This window comes from Denticeps clupeoides, chromosome 4 (assembly GCF_900700375.1).
Source record: "Denticeps clupeoides chromosome 4, fDenClu1.1, whole genome shotgun sequence".
Classification (NCBI taxonomy): Eukaryota; Metazoa; Chordata; class Actinopteri; order Clupeiformes; family Denticipitidae; genus Denticeps; species Denticeps clupeoides.
The window spans coordinates 5,561,634-5,579,987 of NC_041710.1; the positions used below are offsets into that span (position 1 = coordinate 5,561,634).

General features: G+C 48.7%; 1 protein-coding gene across 1 annotated transcript; it reads left to right on the forward strand.

Annotated features, from left to right (window-relative positions):
• Positions 1–1,537: 1,537 nt before the first annotated feature.
• Positions 1,538–17,980, forward strand: onecut3b (one cut homeobox 3b). Its single transcript, XM_028977846.1, has 2 exons — positions 1,538–2,716; positions 17,458–17,980. The coding sequence occupies exons 1-2, from the start codon at positions 1,708–1,710 to the stop codon at positions 17,751–17,753; spliced, it is 1,305 nt and encodes a 434-aa protein (XP_028833679.1). The 5' UTR covers positions 1,538–1,707; the 3' UTR covers positions 17,754–17,980.
• Positions 17,981–18,354: the final 374 nt, after the last annotated feature.

Genomic DNA, 18,354 nt, shown 5'->3' on the forward strand with positions numbered 1-18,354 from the left:
CCACCGAATTCGGACACGGGGCGTGCAGGCTGACCCCTGACCCCTGACCCCGGAGATGGAAGATGGAGAGCCGAGCTGGCCGGTCGGCAGAACCTCCTAACGGCGCGATAAGCGGCGCTCCCTCATCCCGCCTCACTAAACACGATTAATCAGCGTCAGTCGATGCATCGATCGGATTTATCAATGAGCGGCAGAAAGAAAGCGAAAACACGGAGCTCAAGCTGGCGTGAAAACGTCACCGTTCCACGCGGCCAACTGGCCCGGGATTTATCTCCACGGACGGAGGCGCCACTTTACAATTTACGGCGTTTACGGGCCAGTTTATTTCCTTGCGAATTTACCCCGATTTCACACGAATACACGTTACATCGCCTCGACCTTCTCCTCCCGCGGACTTTTACGAATCACGACCCTAACTCGGTCACGCGCATCCGCTCGCCACCGCCGCTATGCACCATGGGGGCTGAAATGTTTATATTGTTCATATACCAGAATCTGATCACAAGGCCCTGCAGAGCCAACGGGGTCATCGGTCCGAATAACACACACTCACACACACTCTTGCTCTCTGTCTCACACACACACACACACACACACACACACCCTCACACATTACTGTTCAGCATTTCAACTTTTATTCGGGTCCATTCAGGGACTCGTGTGTGCGTGTATGTGTGAGAAAGAATGTGTGTGTGTGTGAGAGAGAGAGGGAGAGAGAGAGAGAGAGAAAGAGTATGTGAGAGAGAGAGAGGGAGTGTGTGTGCGTGGGTGTGTTTGAGAGAGTGTGTGTGCGTGTGAGAGAGAGAGAGAAACAGTGTGTGTGTGTGTGTGTGTGAGAGAGAGAGGGTGTGTGTGTGAGAGTGTGTGTGTGCGTGTGAGAGAGAGTGTGTGTGTGTGTGTGTGAGAGAGAGAGAGAGAGTGTGTGTGTGTGAGAGAGAGTGGGTGTGTGTATGTGTGTGTGAGAGATCGAGGGTGTGTGTGTGGGTGAGAGAGAGCGTGTGTGTGTGTGTGTGTGTGTGTGTGTGTGAGAGAGAGTTGTGTGTGTGGGTAAGAGAGAGAGTGTGTGTGGGTGAGAGAGAAAGAGTGTGTGTGCGTTGGTGTGTCTTTTTGTAGTTAAGATTAAATATTAGGGCAGGGTCAGATACAGTCTTGTCTTGTTAGGGAAATATTTTCACATTTATTATAAATACTTTAGACGGGAGGAGGGTGATATAGAAGCACACACACACACACACACACACACACACACATATATATATATATATAGAATTCTATAGACCAGAATGTATCATTATTCGGTCCGTGTATCTGCGTGTGAATTTATTCGTGAATGTGTGTGCGGCCGCAAGTCTCCCCCCGCCAGCGCCGGTCCGCGCGCCCCCGGCGCCGAATGCGCGTGCGCGCGCACGCGCGGACCGACGCGCACGCACACACCAGTCCGGAGGAGGCGCGCGCGGCAGAAGCGCTGTTGTCCGGCCACCGAAACGCACGCGCGCCCGGTGCGCTCCAGACACGACTTTTTTTTAATTTATTCTTTCTTATTATTAATATTGTTATTATTGCTATTATTATCATCGTTATTCGGTGTGTTTTTCGTGCTGATGCCGCGCGGCGGGACACCATGCTGGATTGACGGTAAAGTTCGGGAACCGATGGACACGATCTGAGACCGAGGAACCAGGCGCCGAACGAACCGTCCCCCCGAACATGGAGCTCAGCATGGAGAACCTCGGGAACATGCACGGCGTCCCGCACTCGCAGGCGGCCGACCTGATGAGCTCCCCGCACGGCCGCCCGCCCACCGGCCCGCACCGGAACCTGGTGTCGCACGGCCGCTCCGCCATGGTCTCCAGCATGGCCTCCATCCTGGACGGCGCCGGGGAGTACCGCGCCGAGCACCACCTGCACCCGTCCATGACCATGTGCGAGTCCGGCATGGGCCTGAGCAACACCTACACCACCCTGACGCCGCTGCAGCACCTGCCCCCGATCTCCAGCGTCACGGACAAGTTCCACCCGCACGCGCACCCGCACCCGCACGCGCACCAGCGCCTCGCCACGGGCAACGTCAGCGGCAGCTTCACGCTGATGCGCGACGACCGGGCCCTGGCGTCCATGGGCAACCTGTACGGCCACTACCCCAAGGACATGTCCGCCATGGGACCCCCGCTGTCCCCCCTGTCCAACGGCCTGGGCGCCCTGCACGGCTCGCAGCAGACGCTGTCCGCGTACGGGCCCGGCGCGCACCTCGCCGGCGACAAGATGCTGTCGGCCGGGGGCTTCGAGCCCCACGCGGCCATGCTGTCGCGGGGGGAGGAGCACCTGGCGCGGAGCCTGGGCGGCCACGGCCACGCCATGATCCCCAACCTGAACGGCCACGTGCACGCGCACGGCCACATGCACGCGCAGGCCGGCGGCGGCGGCGGCGGGGGTGGCGGCGGCGACAGGCACGCGGGCGGCCCCGGGTCCGGCCAGGCGGAGGAGATCAACACCAAGGAGGTGGCGCAGCGCATCACGGCGGAGCTGAAGCGCTACAGCATCCCGCAGGCCATCTTCGCGCAGCGGATCCTGTGCCGCTCGCAGGGGACCCTGTCCGACCTGCTGCGCAACCCGAAGCCGTGGAGTAAACTCAAGTCCGGACGCGAGACCTTCCGCAGGATGTGGAAGTGGCTGCAGGAGCCCGAGTTCCAGCGGATGTCGGCGCTGCGGCTCGCCGGTGAGTTACGTACTTTACACAGACTAAAGCCGGACAAAACCCATCAAAAAACCGCGAAATAATAATCCTGTCGTTTATCGAGTTCGAGGAATTATGAAGAATGAACCCGTGGCGCGTCGGCGACGCGGATGGAAAGCTGGACGGCCCGTCGCTCATTGATCGCTGTGCTCCATTTAAAGAAGAAAAAAAAAAAGAGGGACGCCGGGAACTCGGTTATCGATCGGTATGGGTCGATGGGGGTGATGGGGGTGATGGAAGTGATGGGATGATGGGGTTGTTTGGGGCAGTGGTGGCCTAGTGGCCCCGTAATCGGAAGATTGCCGGTTCGAATCCCGATCCGCCAAGGTGCCACTGAGGTGCCACTAAGCAAAGCACCGACCCCACTGCTCACCAAGTGTGATGGGTTAAATGCAGAGGACAAATTTCACTGTGTGCACCGTGTGCTGAGCTGCTGTGTATCACAAGTGACAATCACTTCGCTTAAGAAGTGATGGGGGTGATGACGGTGGCCGCCGCGCCCAGAAACAGATCTGATCTGACCTTTACCCCCCCATCCCCTCTCCAAGCCCCCCAGCTCCCATCCCACTGCACGCCCATCATGCTGCGACGGTTGGGCCCGCGGTGGTCTGCCCGACGGGGCGCGAAATTTATTATTATCATTTAAATTCATGATTATATATTTTTTACATTACGGACGTGGCCTTTAAAATACTGCCCGGCTGTGCGCCCCGGTCTGTCCAGAACGGAGATCAGGGAAATTAAAGCACATTTTGTATTTTACGTTCGTCCCCTGGACGCGCAGTCCCCCATCTTTACATCCTGAAATGGGTTACGAAGAAATAAATCGATAACAATTACGACCCCAAACGTGCGTTTACTGCAGCGTCGTTTTTTCGTTCGCGTGCTGTGTTCCTCACGTTCACAACCACGTGACTACACGAGTTTAACACCCAGGCCAGAAGTGCGCTTGGGAATTTACGTTTAAAATGGGAGTTTAATTTAAATTAAACGGTGGGGGAAAATTTATATTTATATTGATATTTTAATTTTAATATTTTTGAACACCACACCAAATTTGCATATACAATCATTTTCAATCATATCTGGTGGTGCTGGGTGATGTAAATCCTGTGTGTTACTGATGATGGGACCGAAAGGAACGTTGAATTTCCCTGCTGTGGTTTGGCAGATCAGATCCTCTGTCTCGTCTTAGCCACACAGTTCATAAATATTTGAATAGTTTAGTTATGAATTCCTCTTCAAACATGATATATATCGCGTCCAGCTGATGTCTGTCTGTCCTTCCCTCCTTTCTCTCTGTGTCTTATAAACTCACATGCATACAAATATATATATGCGTGTGTGTGTGTGTGTGTGTGTGTATATATATATACAGAATTCCCTTACTTTCATGAAACAGTGACATGGTGTGTGTAGAGAAAGACACTCCTGTTCTCCTGTTGTTCTCCATCTCTAGACTTTTGCTTGTAGGAGATCAGACATTATTTTACAGAGTTGGGAGAGGCCGACACCCAGTTCTTCTAGCACGTCTACATATCAACATCAGCATTATTAACACTTTCACCATTAATCATTATTATTTGTGCGTTTTAAACTATTTCAGAATTGCTGATGGGAAGATAAAAAAAAAAACTAGTTCTGACTAAAACATTAGTACAGTGCTGTGTGTGTTATCAATGTCTATGAACACGCATGATCGCGAGCTCATTCAGGCTAGTTTGACACCAGGATGTACAGGAGTAGATCACAAATCCCACCTTTAATAGTTCTTGTGCTGTGGCGAAAGGGCAGCTTGTACCCTCGTCGGCCCTCGACTGCTCCTGGAAGGGGTCGCCACAGCAAATCAGTCAGCCTGGCTGTCTGAAATAACTGCCGGATGCAACCCTCCCCATTCACCCGGGTTCCGGACCTGCACCAAGAAATACACAAGTGGCTGGGTTAAAAGGATAGCTTGGGTCTGTTTTACATATTCAAAATGTTCACCTCTTCAGTACACAGTTCAATCGTAGTTTATTTGAGCGAGATGAGAGGTTAAAATGACGACAGTATGTCAAAAGACGCACCTACTCATTTATTGGCCTTGCATTTTTTTCACATTATAATAAAACTGAAGACACGGGACTATGAAATAACACACACAAGGTCATGTAATGAATTCGTGTCTCTCCAAATCAGTGAAAGTGAAAGTGAAGTGATTGTCACATGTGATACACATCAGCACAGCACACGGTGCATACAGTGAAATTTGTCCTCTGCATTTAACCCATCACCCTGAGTGAGCAGTGGGCAGCCATGACAGGCGCCCGGGGAGCAGTGTGTGGGGACGGTGCTTTGCTCAGTGGCACCTCAGTGGCACCTTGGCGGATCGGGATTCGAACCGGCAACCTTGTAATTACCGCTAGGCCACCACTGCCCCAATCAGGGAACTTTTGGCAGCATTTTACACTCTTGTCTCCTCTCCACCTCCTTAAGTTGGACAACGAGGACGATTTCCAACAGTCCTGAAGTTTTTATACTGAACACTTCCTTATCATTCACTCATGTTAATGAGCATCTCATGAAGCGGTGATGATGATGAGGATGATGACAATAGTGAAGAAAGCAGCCATGAAGGTAAAAAGAGGCTGAAAAAACAGATTCATCAAACATCCTTCACTTTCTCCTGATACAACAAATACTGAATATGATTCAAGTGCTGGATTCTTCAAAATGGCTCCATCTTAGTCTCCATAACCACCACGGAATAAACTTTTGACTGGTATGTCGTGTTTGCTTCTGCGGGCACGTAGCAAAACAATGTGAGCGGCTGTAGTGTTTTTAAAGAACCTCAGGAAAATAAAGCAGAAGAACCGAAGGCACGCGGTGAGGTTCGAGGATATAGGCTACTACCACTGCATATAGGGTGGTAGTAGCCTAGTGGGTAACACACTCGCCTATGAACCAGAAGACCCGGGTTCAAATCCCACTTACTACCATTGTGTCCCTGAGCAAGACACTTAACCCTAAGTTGCTCCAGGGGGGGGACTGTCCCTGTAACTACTGATTGTAAGTCGCTCTGGATAAGGGCGTCTGATAAATGTAAATGTAAATGTAAATGCATGGGCTTACTTCACACCGACGGCGGTGCAAGTGCTGGGCAGCAATATCCTGCCCACAGATTCCCCTGGAAAATGTGGAGAGTGTTTGGAAACGCAGAAGCGGAGATCTTAATGAAGCGCTCTCCCTGCATCCTTGACCCGCTTTATTGAAGGAGCCCGAACGGAGGCGTTTACCCCCCGCGTGGCCAGGAACTGGAGGCGCTTCTGAAGCAGTGACTTCAAAAGGGGCCTAATCAAAAAAACACTTAAGGCCGAGGATATAGCACTAAATCTTGGTGTTATATAGGATCACCACAGAAAGGTTGGCAAGTCAATGGATTGAGATCAGTGAGCTTAAGGACCCTTGTCTCTATTACCGAGATATATCTCGAGTGATCTCGAGGCTTTGACCCGGACTCTTAAGGACTCTTAGGTTCTAGACTGACTTTTGTCTTACAGATGTATCCGGAGATAAACTAATATGAACGCGCATTCTGTGGGACACGCATAACAATATGATTGGATAGCTTCATTTAGCACTAAGCTAAACATTTAGTTACAGTGTCAACCTGGTGAAACGTAAGGATAACCTCTTCCAAGGAGGTTGGTGGCAGTTCGTGTGACAGGATCACACGAGAAGGACAACAATGCAAAATCTGAGTGGTTCTCTGAAAAGGGTTTTTCGGTTTCTGCACGAGAGCGTTCTCTGAAATGTTGTCATCTACAAGGAGATGCAGAGAAGGTCCCTAACGCTGACATGTTTGGGGTTATAGGTTGGGCTAATGCGTCAGGTTTTTCCACACTCTGCCATCCAGACAGATACGTTCTGGTTCCCATGCAACATCCTTTCTGTGTGGACGTAATGCCAGATCTTGTAGAAATTTTCCTGAAGAATGTTGTCATGTGGACGGGACGTTGAACACACAGGGCTTGGTGGGCAGTTAGTTCCTCCCCTCCAAGATACTGATAACTAGTCCAGTCTGATATATCATTCCCCATGTGCCATGTCTGCCGAAGTGGTTTAAAAATGCTCTATTAACTAATCCATTTCAAAATAATGAAGATTATTTTACATAGGGCAGGTATAATGTTTTTTTATGAATGCATTAATCACTGCATTAATCCATTTGCTCTAGATAATTTGCATAAATCTGCCTGATTGGCCAACACGTTCATTGGGAAATTTGCATAAATGGATTAGATTGGCTGGCGCTAGTTCAGTGCTTGAAAAGTTCAACATTTTGAAACTTTCTGCCTCAAGCAAGCAAAACTGATGGACTCACAATTCAGTTGGTCCTTCAGCTCCCAACGCCACTCTCTGTAATCGTTTTAAATACGCGCAAGATTTTTCTTCTGTGTACGTTTTGATGCACGGAACTCAATGGAACTGAAGTTCCATGTTGTGGATGTTAGCCTCGGATCCCTTGTAAGCGAGGGAAATGGTGGCCTAGCGGGTAAGGAGTGAGGCGGGGTCTGGCCTTTTTTCACCACTAGGACTAGGATACTGTACTGGGACCTGAGAAAAATGATCCTCACACCAGGAAGGCTGTAGGCGGTCTGCAACAGTCTTTAGGTGGGTGGTGCCAGTCAGTATAAGGGAATATTATCTCTACGGTGATTTTGGGTGATTTAGCTGGTGGACGGGGGTCAGAGTGGGCTTTCTATCATGACCGGCACTGAGGAGAGTGGCTCTTCTCTGGGATCAGACCAGACAGGTTAGCCTTCACTCTCACACCTGCTCCCAACACATCGACTTCAAGTACTCACAGTTTACTCCCACCTTTTTAATAATGAGCTAATCAACACTATTCACTTACATTAAGAGCATTTTTCAGGGGCCCTTGTCCACAGCGACTTACAATCAGTAGTTACCGGGACAGTCCCCCCTGAAGATATGCAGTGTCCTGCTCAGGGACACAATGGTAGTAAGTGGGGTTTGAACCCGGGTCTTCTGGTTCATAGGTGAGTGTGTTTCTCAGTGGTTTTAATGTGGTGGGAGATGATCCGCAGTCGTGCTAGTAGCGTGTAAATTGTACGCATGTTGAGGGTACTGCGTGTGTGTGTGTGCGTATCTGGGTGCGTGTGTTTAGGGCAGGGTCAGGAGAGTCTGCGGGTCAGAACCGCAGCCCCGTTCTTCTCCCCTTCCCTCTGTTCCTCAGTCCCTACGTGTGGCTGTAAGCCGTCATGCCTGCTGCAGCTTCGTCATCCTCATATGTTTGCCTGGCTTTGCACATGGCGGATCAATACAACAGCTCTCCCTTCCCCCATCCCTCTCCTCTCCCTCCTGCTCCCTCCCTCCCTCCCTCTATCCCTCCATTTTACCAGCCTTCACTGTCTCCTTTCCCTTCAACCCCCCCGCCCCCCCTATTGCCTTTAGGCAGCACATCGCATCCTTTTATAACCTCCACACCGCATGAAAACTCCACTTGGATAACAGGTGGCCTCCAACGACCCCCCCCCACCCCAACCCCGCGCATCACGATACCCCCGATACAATCCGAACGCCGTAGTCCGTGGGGGGGGGGCGCCACGCGACCCCCGGCCGTGGCACAGACTCTGCATTAGCACGGCGCTAAGCTCACGGGCGCGGATCAATGCCATTATATGAGAATAAAGGTGAGTCGGGTGTTTGAGGTAGATTTTCCCATTAAGGGCGGGAGACAGAAATAGGTTAATAGACGACGGCCGGTGCCAGAGGTGATGCCCAGGTGCCAAGCGGCCGATCGATCGGGTCTGAGGCCCGTACCACCATGAATAAAACAAGGGAGCACATTAAAGGCACAGCCTCGTCTTGCCGTTGTTTTGCCGCTTCCCGTGAATTAGAGTTGACGTGAATGCGATGCGCATTTTTCTCCGGGACGCTGATTTGGTCGGGAAATTGCCAAAAAAAAAAAACACGTGCGTGCGATCGGGGCCATTTTCTTACGAAATTTTTAGACACAGCGATACAAAAACGATTGACGCGTGAGGCTGACCATACGGCGGCCTTAAATAAAAAAGCAAACTAATAACGGGTTATCTTAAAAGCAGATTTGGTTAGGTGCCATTGATTGAGGATAAGAGAGATTTGGCTTTGTGTGAAGAGGCAGATTGGAGCAGACCGCTGAAATGATCGATTCTTGCTTTAATAATTGATAAACGTGTGGGTAGGGGAAAGAGAGAGCGGGCGAGAGAGAGCGCGCAAACAGCTTGTAGCTGTGTAACCGAGTGGTTTCTCGGTGAAAACGTGAGAGTGTGCATGTGTGTGTGGTCGCCGGAGTGAAATTATCTGGTGTGTGTGTGTGTGTGTGTGTGTGGCCCGGGTTAAAATGGCACATGGCAACCGACTGCAGCTGGCAAAACATCGCGGTTTTGTTGCATGTGGGTAGAAGTAGGCACGGCTACGTCTTTGTACCGGTGCGGTGGCCATTATAAATACGAACATGGGGAACTGGGCGGCACTGGGTGTGTGTGGGGATCTGTGTGTTCCTCCGCACATGCGTGAGGCCGGTAGGAATATGCATCATCCCCCTCCTCTGCCCACATCACCGCCGCCCTTCAACCCTGGCACTCCAGGCAGCAGCGGACAGCCACCAATACACAATACACACCAATACGCCCCCTGCAGACACACACAACACAAGAATATGCACGTGTTTTGCATGTCATTGTCCGTTTGCATTCGGGCACAAATGGCACTGGATAGAGAAGACGAAAAGAGGAAAAAAACTGACCGTTCTGCAGGTTCTGCGCTGGGAAAATGGGGATCGCTGGTTTCATATGTGCCATGACTAGAAACAAATCTGCTGAAAGTGCTACAAAATAAAGGAGTAAAATTGCAGACAACACTGCTGAAAAACAGGCAGCAAATGTGAACAGCACACAAAGCTGTGTGTACACCAGGGTGTAAAGTGCACTCTCTGCATTCATTGCTGCTACCCTGCTACTTACACCAGGGTGAAAATAGCAAATCATGTATTGCAGTTTACTACACCAAACTGCAAATTGTATATTTAAATATTACATGTTTTTTTAAAAGCTAAACACACACACACACACACTTTTAAGGATCTATGGTAATAAATATATAACACATGTGTTATAAATTAGTCACCTCTATCACTGACAAGAAGACAAATAATATAAAAATATGAATTATAAATCTGTCTTTGTGGTTCAATACTGCATACGTGTTTAGCAGAGGAGCAAACCAGAGGGCAAGAAAGTGGACTTTTACGGGTTCAAATCCTGATCCCCACCGAGGTCGCCTTGATCATGCCTGTCATGGCTGCCCACTGCTCACCAAGGGTGATGGTTAAAAGCAGAGGACGCATTTCGTTGTGTCGCCGTGTGCTGTGCTGCAGTGTTTCACAATGACAAAAATAATCACTTTCATCTGAGAACATAAAATATTAATTTTTTTATAAACCACATGCAACACAACACATGCACATATTTACTTGCAAATAACAGGACTAAATGCAAAGTAATGTTTTAAAATTCTTTAATACTAGATTGATATGAGCAAAACAAATAAATTAAATTGCCTGAAATAAAACTGAACATTTTCCTGGACACGTGTTCGCATAACTTCAGCATGTCAGTATAATTCATAGATGTAATTGAAACATTTTAAGTGCTGCAAATTCAGCACTTCGAGTGCGTTGCCGACGGCCTGTTCACCGATCAATCTTCCATCGTGTTGCAGCGCCTGCATCTTTATGCTGCATACAACAGATTCCCACCATTTTCCCCCTTCTCTGCGCCTGCTCTGAGTGTGTGTGTGTGTCTGTGTGTGTGTCCCCGCATCTTGCATTTCTTTTGTAGAACGAACTGTAAATTGTCACCTCATCCTCCATGTTCGAATTGATGATATTCAGTAATATAGCTGTTTTATTCTGTTATTAATTTAGATGCGTTAGAGATGAATAAGACTGTATTACTGGGCTTTGCGTGTGCGTGATTGGTTTTGTGAATCGGCATAAAAGCCGTTGATTCCTCCTCCTCCTTTTGATGTCTGGCTGCCCTGAACACGGAATATTTTTAACTATAATTTTTGTGGCAAACTCTCAACGATAACCAGATAAATGGCTGATGTAGAAGAAGCTGAGCAGAGCAAAAATGCAAATGCAGACAGTGAGGTCTGGAGGTCTGTGTCACCGTTAAGCAGGAAGCAGAATCAGTCGTTGGTATTAGTAAAGCAGAACAAGTCTATTTTAATGAAACATCTTATCTTATCAGTGGCTTGTTGTGAAGAAAACGTCCGTAATGGTTCCTACACCCATTTCCAGCTCAACACGGGCCTAATTCCTCAAAGTCTGGGAAGCCGCCTGCATTTCACACAGCACTTGACCTTTAAAAAAAAAAAATTTTTTTATACGTGTTGGTATCGAAGTATATTTTTATATTCTGCCTGTCAGGTGAGCTCAGGACCCAGGACACTTAACTACAATCAGTAGTTACAGGGACAGCCCCCCCCCCCGGAGACACTCAGGGTTAAGTGTCTTGCTCAGGGACACGGTGGTAGTAAATGGGGTTTGAACCTGCGACTTTGTGGTCTCCTGGTTGGTGTGCGGAGGAGCGCCTGGATTGTTAACAGGCCAGAAGACCGAATCAGCGACGCGTCGCGAGGCACGTGCACTGGCGTCCAGAAACAGGATTCTGAAGTCTAACTTGAAAAAGAAAAACTTTTTCTACACGTTATACATAAAGATAGGTATCTATCTTTAAGGGCAGAAGTGGCCTTAAGGAAGTGGCCCGTCCCCACACACTGCTCCCCGGGAGCCTGTCATGGCTGCCCGCTGCTCACCAAGGGTGATGGGTTAAAAGTAGAGACGCAATTTCCTTCTGGATTAATAAAGTATAAATAAAAATAAATAAATATCTGTCCTGCAGTGCATCGAGTCTCGCAGAATATCAACAGTAATTTGATTTAATTGTTACCATGGAGAGCATATCCATATTTTACCTGCCGTTCGTAATTCTACAGCCTGACATTTGAATTATTTCTTTTCAGTTTGCAGAAACGGCCAAGCTCGTGTTTACGTCAGAGTTCAGTCTCTCTCTCTCTCTCTCTCTCTCTCTCTCACACACACACACACAGCAGGCTGGGCCCTGGCTGTGTTTTCTCCTGTATCCTGCCCTCTTCTCTTTGTAAGCTGAGTTCTCTATCAATCAATCTCTCCGCCTGTGACATTTAATTGAGTGGCTAATCGAATCCTAAATGGATCTCGCATCACCTGACTTCACCAATGTTTGTCTACGGAGGGAGTGGATTTAAAGGAGGGCGGTGATGGTGGTGGTGGGGGGGGGGCAAGAGAAAGAGAAAATGGTCCCGATGGTTCCGCTTAATCACTTCATTCCTAAAGGTTGGGGGGGCTTCTTGATGGTCACTGTTATCAGATCATGGTCCAGTTTCCCAAAAGCCACACGCCCAGTCGTTCCACAAGGACAGAGTGTGAAAGGCAGAGGGAAGAGGCGGGATTACAATGTTCTGGCAGAAATTATCAAATATTTCCGGAACGTTTTTTCACTATTTTGTAATGTAGAGTCTCTGCTTTTGTGCGTTTTTGCGTGTGTGTGTGTGTGTGAATATGTTTCAATCTTCGTGATGAATAGCGCGACGTGCATCGGTTTTTAAAAGATTTATAAATTTTTTTTTCCCAAGAAATGTGATTTTTAAGCGCGAGTAAGTCTTTATACTTTAAACTGCTTTTTCCCCACCGTCGCTCGCAGTCCAACGTGGAGATGTTCGTATGCAGAGCGGCGCTGTAATTATTCTTTTTTATTAGTCAGTTATTACAAAAAAAATATATTTAAAAAATGTATTTTAGTGTAATCTTACCATTATAATAACCATAATTCGGTTTCCTAATAAAAGTATAGAATTAAAGTGCTATAGGGGATTTCAGGCTGACGTACAAATAAAAAAACTCGATGAACTGTACGAAAGTATTTTTATACTCTTTATGATCAGCAGTAGTGCTGGTATAATTATTATTATTAGCGGGTTGTAGTTAAATGATAAAATAAAACCCCAATCCCACGATTGCGCGTTATTTTGCCTTTGAAATAAATACATTTCGCCACGGGGCGCATCGAATGAATAAATTAATAGCCAGATATCCTGATAAATATACCATTCTGTGGTGGTTTGATTGTTCTTGTTGTTGTTGTTTAAAAGGCGCCGTGCGCGCGCGCGCGTCCACGTGGTGGTGGTGCGCTCTGAGATGTGTGTGTGTGTGTGTGTGTGTGTCCGGATGATTGACATGCGTGTTTCTCGCCAGCAGTAGCCAGGCCGGCGCGCGAGAGGGTACGTCTCACCGCACCCAAAAAACACCAACCCCACCCGAGCCATCGATCCCGGGCATGGTGCGGTTAGTTATCGATTCCGCCCTCGTGCGCCTCCCATCATTCCCCACCTCAGCAACAGCACACACACACACACACACACACAGCACACACACACGCACGAAAAGTACAAAGCGCCTCATCCAGGCTGCGAGCAGCACAGCGCAGGGCATCGGCCAATTATCGATTCTTATAAATAAGGCAACCTCGAAAAGAAGCGTATTCCTCGCACTTCATAATACAGGACAGGGCGCAGGGCTCGCACTGCGCATGTCTGAATTCTCACCGTGAATAATAATCTTTATCAATATTCATATCCATCGCGGGCGAGCAGGAGCGCGTTGATAGCGCTGCGCTTCCTGCGTGAAGTGTAACGTGTGTGTGTGTGTGTGTGTGTGTGTGTGTGTGTTGGCTGCCGGTCTTTAATTAAGGGGAGGGGGTGGGCGTGGCCAGAGAGAGAGACGACTCGTTACGTCACGGCGGCACCGCGTCACAGGACGGAGGATTAATATGCGGGATTATGAATCTCTGATGCCGAGGTCGCGACACGACACGTGTCGTGGGGTAAATAAATCGGGCCAAGCAACCCGGGCGCCTCCGCTTATTAAATATTCCCCGCGCCCGGGAATATGAACGATCCCGACAATAATTCATAACAAACAAAGGATGTTATAATTTGATTATGATTTTCGCGGAGCAGGAGCGGCTGTGTAACGTAATAGTAGAGTACTGGAGTAACGGAGCAGTGGAGTGATGGAGTATTGAAGTAGTAAGAGTACTGAGTGGTGGAGTAGCGGCGGAGTTGTAAAGCAGTAGAGTCGCGGAGTCGCGGCGGAGTAGTAAAGTAGTAGAGTCGTGGCGGAGTAGTAAAGTAGTAGAGTCGCGGCGGAGTAATAAAGTAATAGAGTAGCGGCGGAGTAGTAGAGTAGCGGCGGAGTAATAAAGTAGTAGAGTCGCGGCGGAGTAGTAGAGTCGCGGCGGAATAATAAAGTAGTAGAGTCGCGGCGGAGTAGTACAGTCGCGGCGGAGTAGTAAAGTAGCGGCGGAGTAGTAGAGTCGCGGCGGAATAATAAAGTAGTAGAGTCGCGGCGGAGTAGTACAGTCGCGGCGGAGTAGTAAAGTAGCGGCGGAGTAGTAGAGTCGTGGCGGAGTAATAAAGTAGTAGAGTAGCGGCGGAGTAATAAAGTAGTAGAGTCGCGGCGGAGTAGTAGAGTAGTAGAGTCGCGGCGGAGTAATAAAGTAGTAGAGTCGCGGCGGAGTAGTAGAGTCGCGGCAGAGTAATAAAGTAGTAGAGTAGCGGCGGAGTAATAAAGTAGTAGAGTCGCGGCGGAGTAGTAGAGTAGCGGCGGAGTAATAAAGTAGTAGAGTCGCGGCGGAGTAGTAGAGTCGCGGCGGAGTAGTAGAGTAGTAGAGTCGTGGCGGAGTAGTAGAGTAGCCCGGCTCCAGGCTTTCTTGTGCGCGCGGCGCTGGCGGCCTAAAAGCTGCAGTGATCGATTTTGCTCTGTTTTCTCCTGCACACGTGGTCCAGTAATCAGGGCCCCTTCCCTCAACATCGACCGATATCGATCCGCCCGGCCCCGCGCGCGCCCACTCACACGCAGGCGCGAGAAGCGGGGCGAGACGAGTGACATCAAGAGGCGGAACGTGAAAACCGGGGAGGGAGAGAGATGAAAAGAGGAGAGAGAGAGAGAGAAATGGAGAGAGGAGAGAGAAAGAGAGAGATGGGGAGAGATGAGAGTAAGAGAGATGAAGAGAGAAAGGAAGAGAGAGATGAAGATAGGAGAGAGAGATGAGAGAAAGGGAAGAGAGAGAGATAGATGGAAAGAGAGATGAAAAGGGAAAGGAAGAGAGAGATGGAGAGAGGGGAGAGAGCGAGCGATGGAGAGAGAGAGATGAAGGGAGAGAGGAGAGAGAGATGAAGAGAGAAAGGAAGAGAGAGATGAAGAGAGGAGAGAGAGAGATGAGAGAAAGGGAAGAGAGAGAGATGAAGAGAGAAAGGAAGATAGAGATGGGGAGAGCGAGGGAGAGAGAGATGAAGAGAGAGATGGGGAGAGCTGGAGAGAGATGAAGAGAGCAGAGAGAGATGAGAGAAAGGGAAGAGAGAGAGAGAGATGAAGAGAGAAAGGAAGAGAGAGATGGAGAGAGGGGAGAGAGAGATGAAGAGAGAAAGGAAGAGAGAGATGAAGAGAGGAGAGAGAGAGAGATGAGAGAAAGGGAAGAGAGAGAGAGATGAAGAGAGAAAGGAAGAGAGAGATGGAGAGAGGGGAGAGAGAGATGAAGAGAGAAAGGAAGAGAGAGATGAAGAGAGGATGAGAGAGAGACGATGAGAGAAGGGAAGAGAGAGAGAGATGAAGAGAGAGATGGGGAGAGTGGGAGAGAGAGATGAAGAGAGGAGAGAGAGGAGGGAGAGAGATGTCTGGCGCTCGATACGCAGCACGCAGACGCTCAGACAAAAGACTATGTCTGCAAAAATAAAAGGCTGGCAGGGAAGAGTAAAATTGTGGGGGGAGATACCCAGCATCAAAATCCCATCATCCCTCGTATGTGTGGGGAACCAAAAATCCTTTCTTTTTTTTATGTGATTCTTCAAACATTTCTGATTTCCAGAGAACACTTCCAGTGAATAGTGGGTAAAGGGGGTTGGGAGATGTTTTGATCTGATAACAGCCGTAACTCAACTCATTATGCATGCATGCATGCAAAATAGATTCCACTAGAGTGGTCCCAATGATTCCGGTAGGTTCTAATACATTTTAATAGATTTTGAGCAGGATGAGGAGGTGGAGGTGCCCAGCATTAAATCTGGGACAATGATTCATACCAGCGGGGAGCTGCAGACCATGTGATGCCTCCTTTATTTCATGAGAAGTGTTTCTATAAAGATTCTGGTCGATTAGGGGGGGGTCTCGTCTTTGGTCTGATATCCAGGGGTCAGTTGATGACATCGTCTTCGGAAAAAAAAAAACTGATAAATGAAACAGCCGCAAAGTTACACTACAATGCAGAATCCATCGGAAATATGACGTGTGGGTTCCAGCGACGGCGTGTAGGGCGCCGTGGACCCTACACTCAACCCCTCCCACTTCCAACAGGGAAATAAATAAATTGCCATTCGGTATTCACTCAGGCGTCCCCCTAGTCGTGGGTTAGTGGGGTCCCTGAACCAGATCCGCAGCCGGCCACGTGTTTTACTACAGGGACCCGGAGGAAGCGGGGGTCCGTCTTACAGTGCGAGTGTGTGTATGTGTGTGTGTGTGTGATGTGCTGTATGAAAATGATGGATGAGAGTGTGCAGGGTTTAGACGACAGCAGTAAACAGATTTGACTGTGTAGGGGAGATCGATCGCCTCTGGCCCTCTGTAATTAGACACACAGAACCCTGCGCCGAGTCCAGCCACTTCAGCACAATCAGCCTGAGAGCTGGGGGAACCCACACTGTGCACGCGCGCGGGTGTGTGTGTGTGTGAGAGAGAGAGAACTGACATTTAAAGGAAAAGACTTGTTAAAACAAGACCGACAGACAGAAATATATATAGAGAAATATTTATATATACAGACATATAGGCAGATACAATTATAGATAGATTATAAAATGGAAATAGATTTTTTTTTTTTTCTTAGGCCGGGTTTGTTGTGAGAGAAAATAAATAAATCCTGTATAACATTTGTCTCAACGCCTGAGAAAGGAATAGAAATAATTGAAAAAAAAAAAAAAAAAAAGAAATATAAAGAACGGTGAAGATGCGGCAGGAATAATATAACCAGGGTAAAACTCATATGAGGGAATCGATCGGAATCTGGCGATGAACCCCCCCCCTGTGCTCTGCTCTGTGCTGTTCCAATGCCGCTCTGTCTCACACTTTAGCCCAGACGAATTCGAATTAAAATTCAAATTGTCTCACCATCATCTCCCGACAATCAACTTATAAATATATATTTTTGTTGGGTGAAAAAAAATAGACATTTCTCAGCGCACATTTCATGGTCCCCTGATCATCCATCCAGCTCCTCACCAGCTTCTGTCTCTCTGTCGGTGATGCATTTCAGCAACCATCTACACCACAGGCCCACCCTCGTTTTATTACGCTTTTCTTTTAGCTTTTTTTAATATGAATGAAAGAATTAAACGACTGTCTGCTCTTCCAAAACTGTGTTGCAAGAAACCGTTGTAACTGGCGGCTTCCTGTGGCTGTCGGCGTGCGCTTAGTTCTCTCCAGTCAGCTGCGACGCGGTTTTTAAAGAGCAGCGCGTTGTTTGTTGGCCTGCAGTGTAGACGGTGACTTCGGTTTAACCGACTGAACCCCTCTCCCGCAGCCTGCAAGCGGAAGGAGCAGGAGCAGCACAAGGACAGGACTATGGCGCCCAAGAAGCAGCGTCTGGTCTTCACCGACCTGCAGCGCCGCACGCTCATCGCCATCTTCAAGGAGAACAAGCGGCCGTCCAAGGAGATGCAGATCACCATCTCCCAGCAGCTGGGCCTGGAGCTCAGCACCGTCAGCAACTTCTTCATGAACGCCCGGCGCCGCTGCGTGGACCGCTGGCACGACGAGCACCACGGGGCCAGCCCCGCCCAGCCGGGCACCTCCGCCACCACCTTCTCCAAGGCCTGAGGGCGCCGGCCACGCCCCCTGACCGCGACGGAGCCTATTTTTGACGCCGAGGTGTTAGCGAGGCCACACCACCTCTCCCTCGACATTATGCGAGGCTGGGAGAGGTTTGTGTGTGTGTGTGTGTGTGTGTGTGTCAATATGAAATGAGGGTTCTTTGTGTGTGTGTGTGTGTGTGTTTTAGTTTGTTCCTGTTCTTGCCCCATAATGGTTTTATGGAATATTCTGTCTCACATTCCCAAACCTCTAGCGGTTTATTTCCTTTATCACTTTTATTTTATTCTGCTTTATTATAATTTTTTTTTTTTTTTTTTTACGGTGGGTAGCATAGGGTCAGAATGGCAATAAGCACACTTCAATCAATACATGTGCTGAAACAAAACCAAGCGAACCAAAAAAACCAAGTACAATCACGAGGGCGGCCGTCCTCAGCTCCACGTCTCGATCCAGCAGCGCAGAAAAAAAACGAATGATGAAAATATGAAACGTACATACAGGAAAGTCTCAGGTTTGTTACCCCAGCACCACAGTGGGGTGCAGTGGATGCTGGCTGGTGCTGCACCGCCTCCCGCTGGCCGAACCGAGAATCTTTATCTTTTTCTCT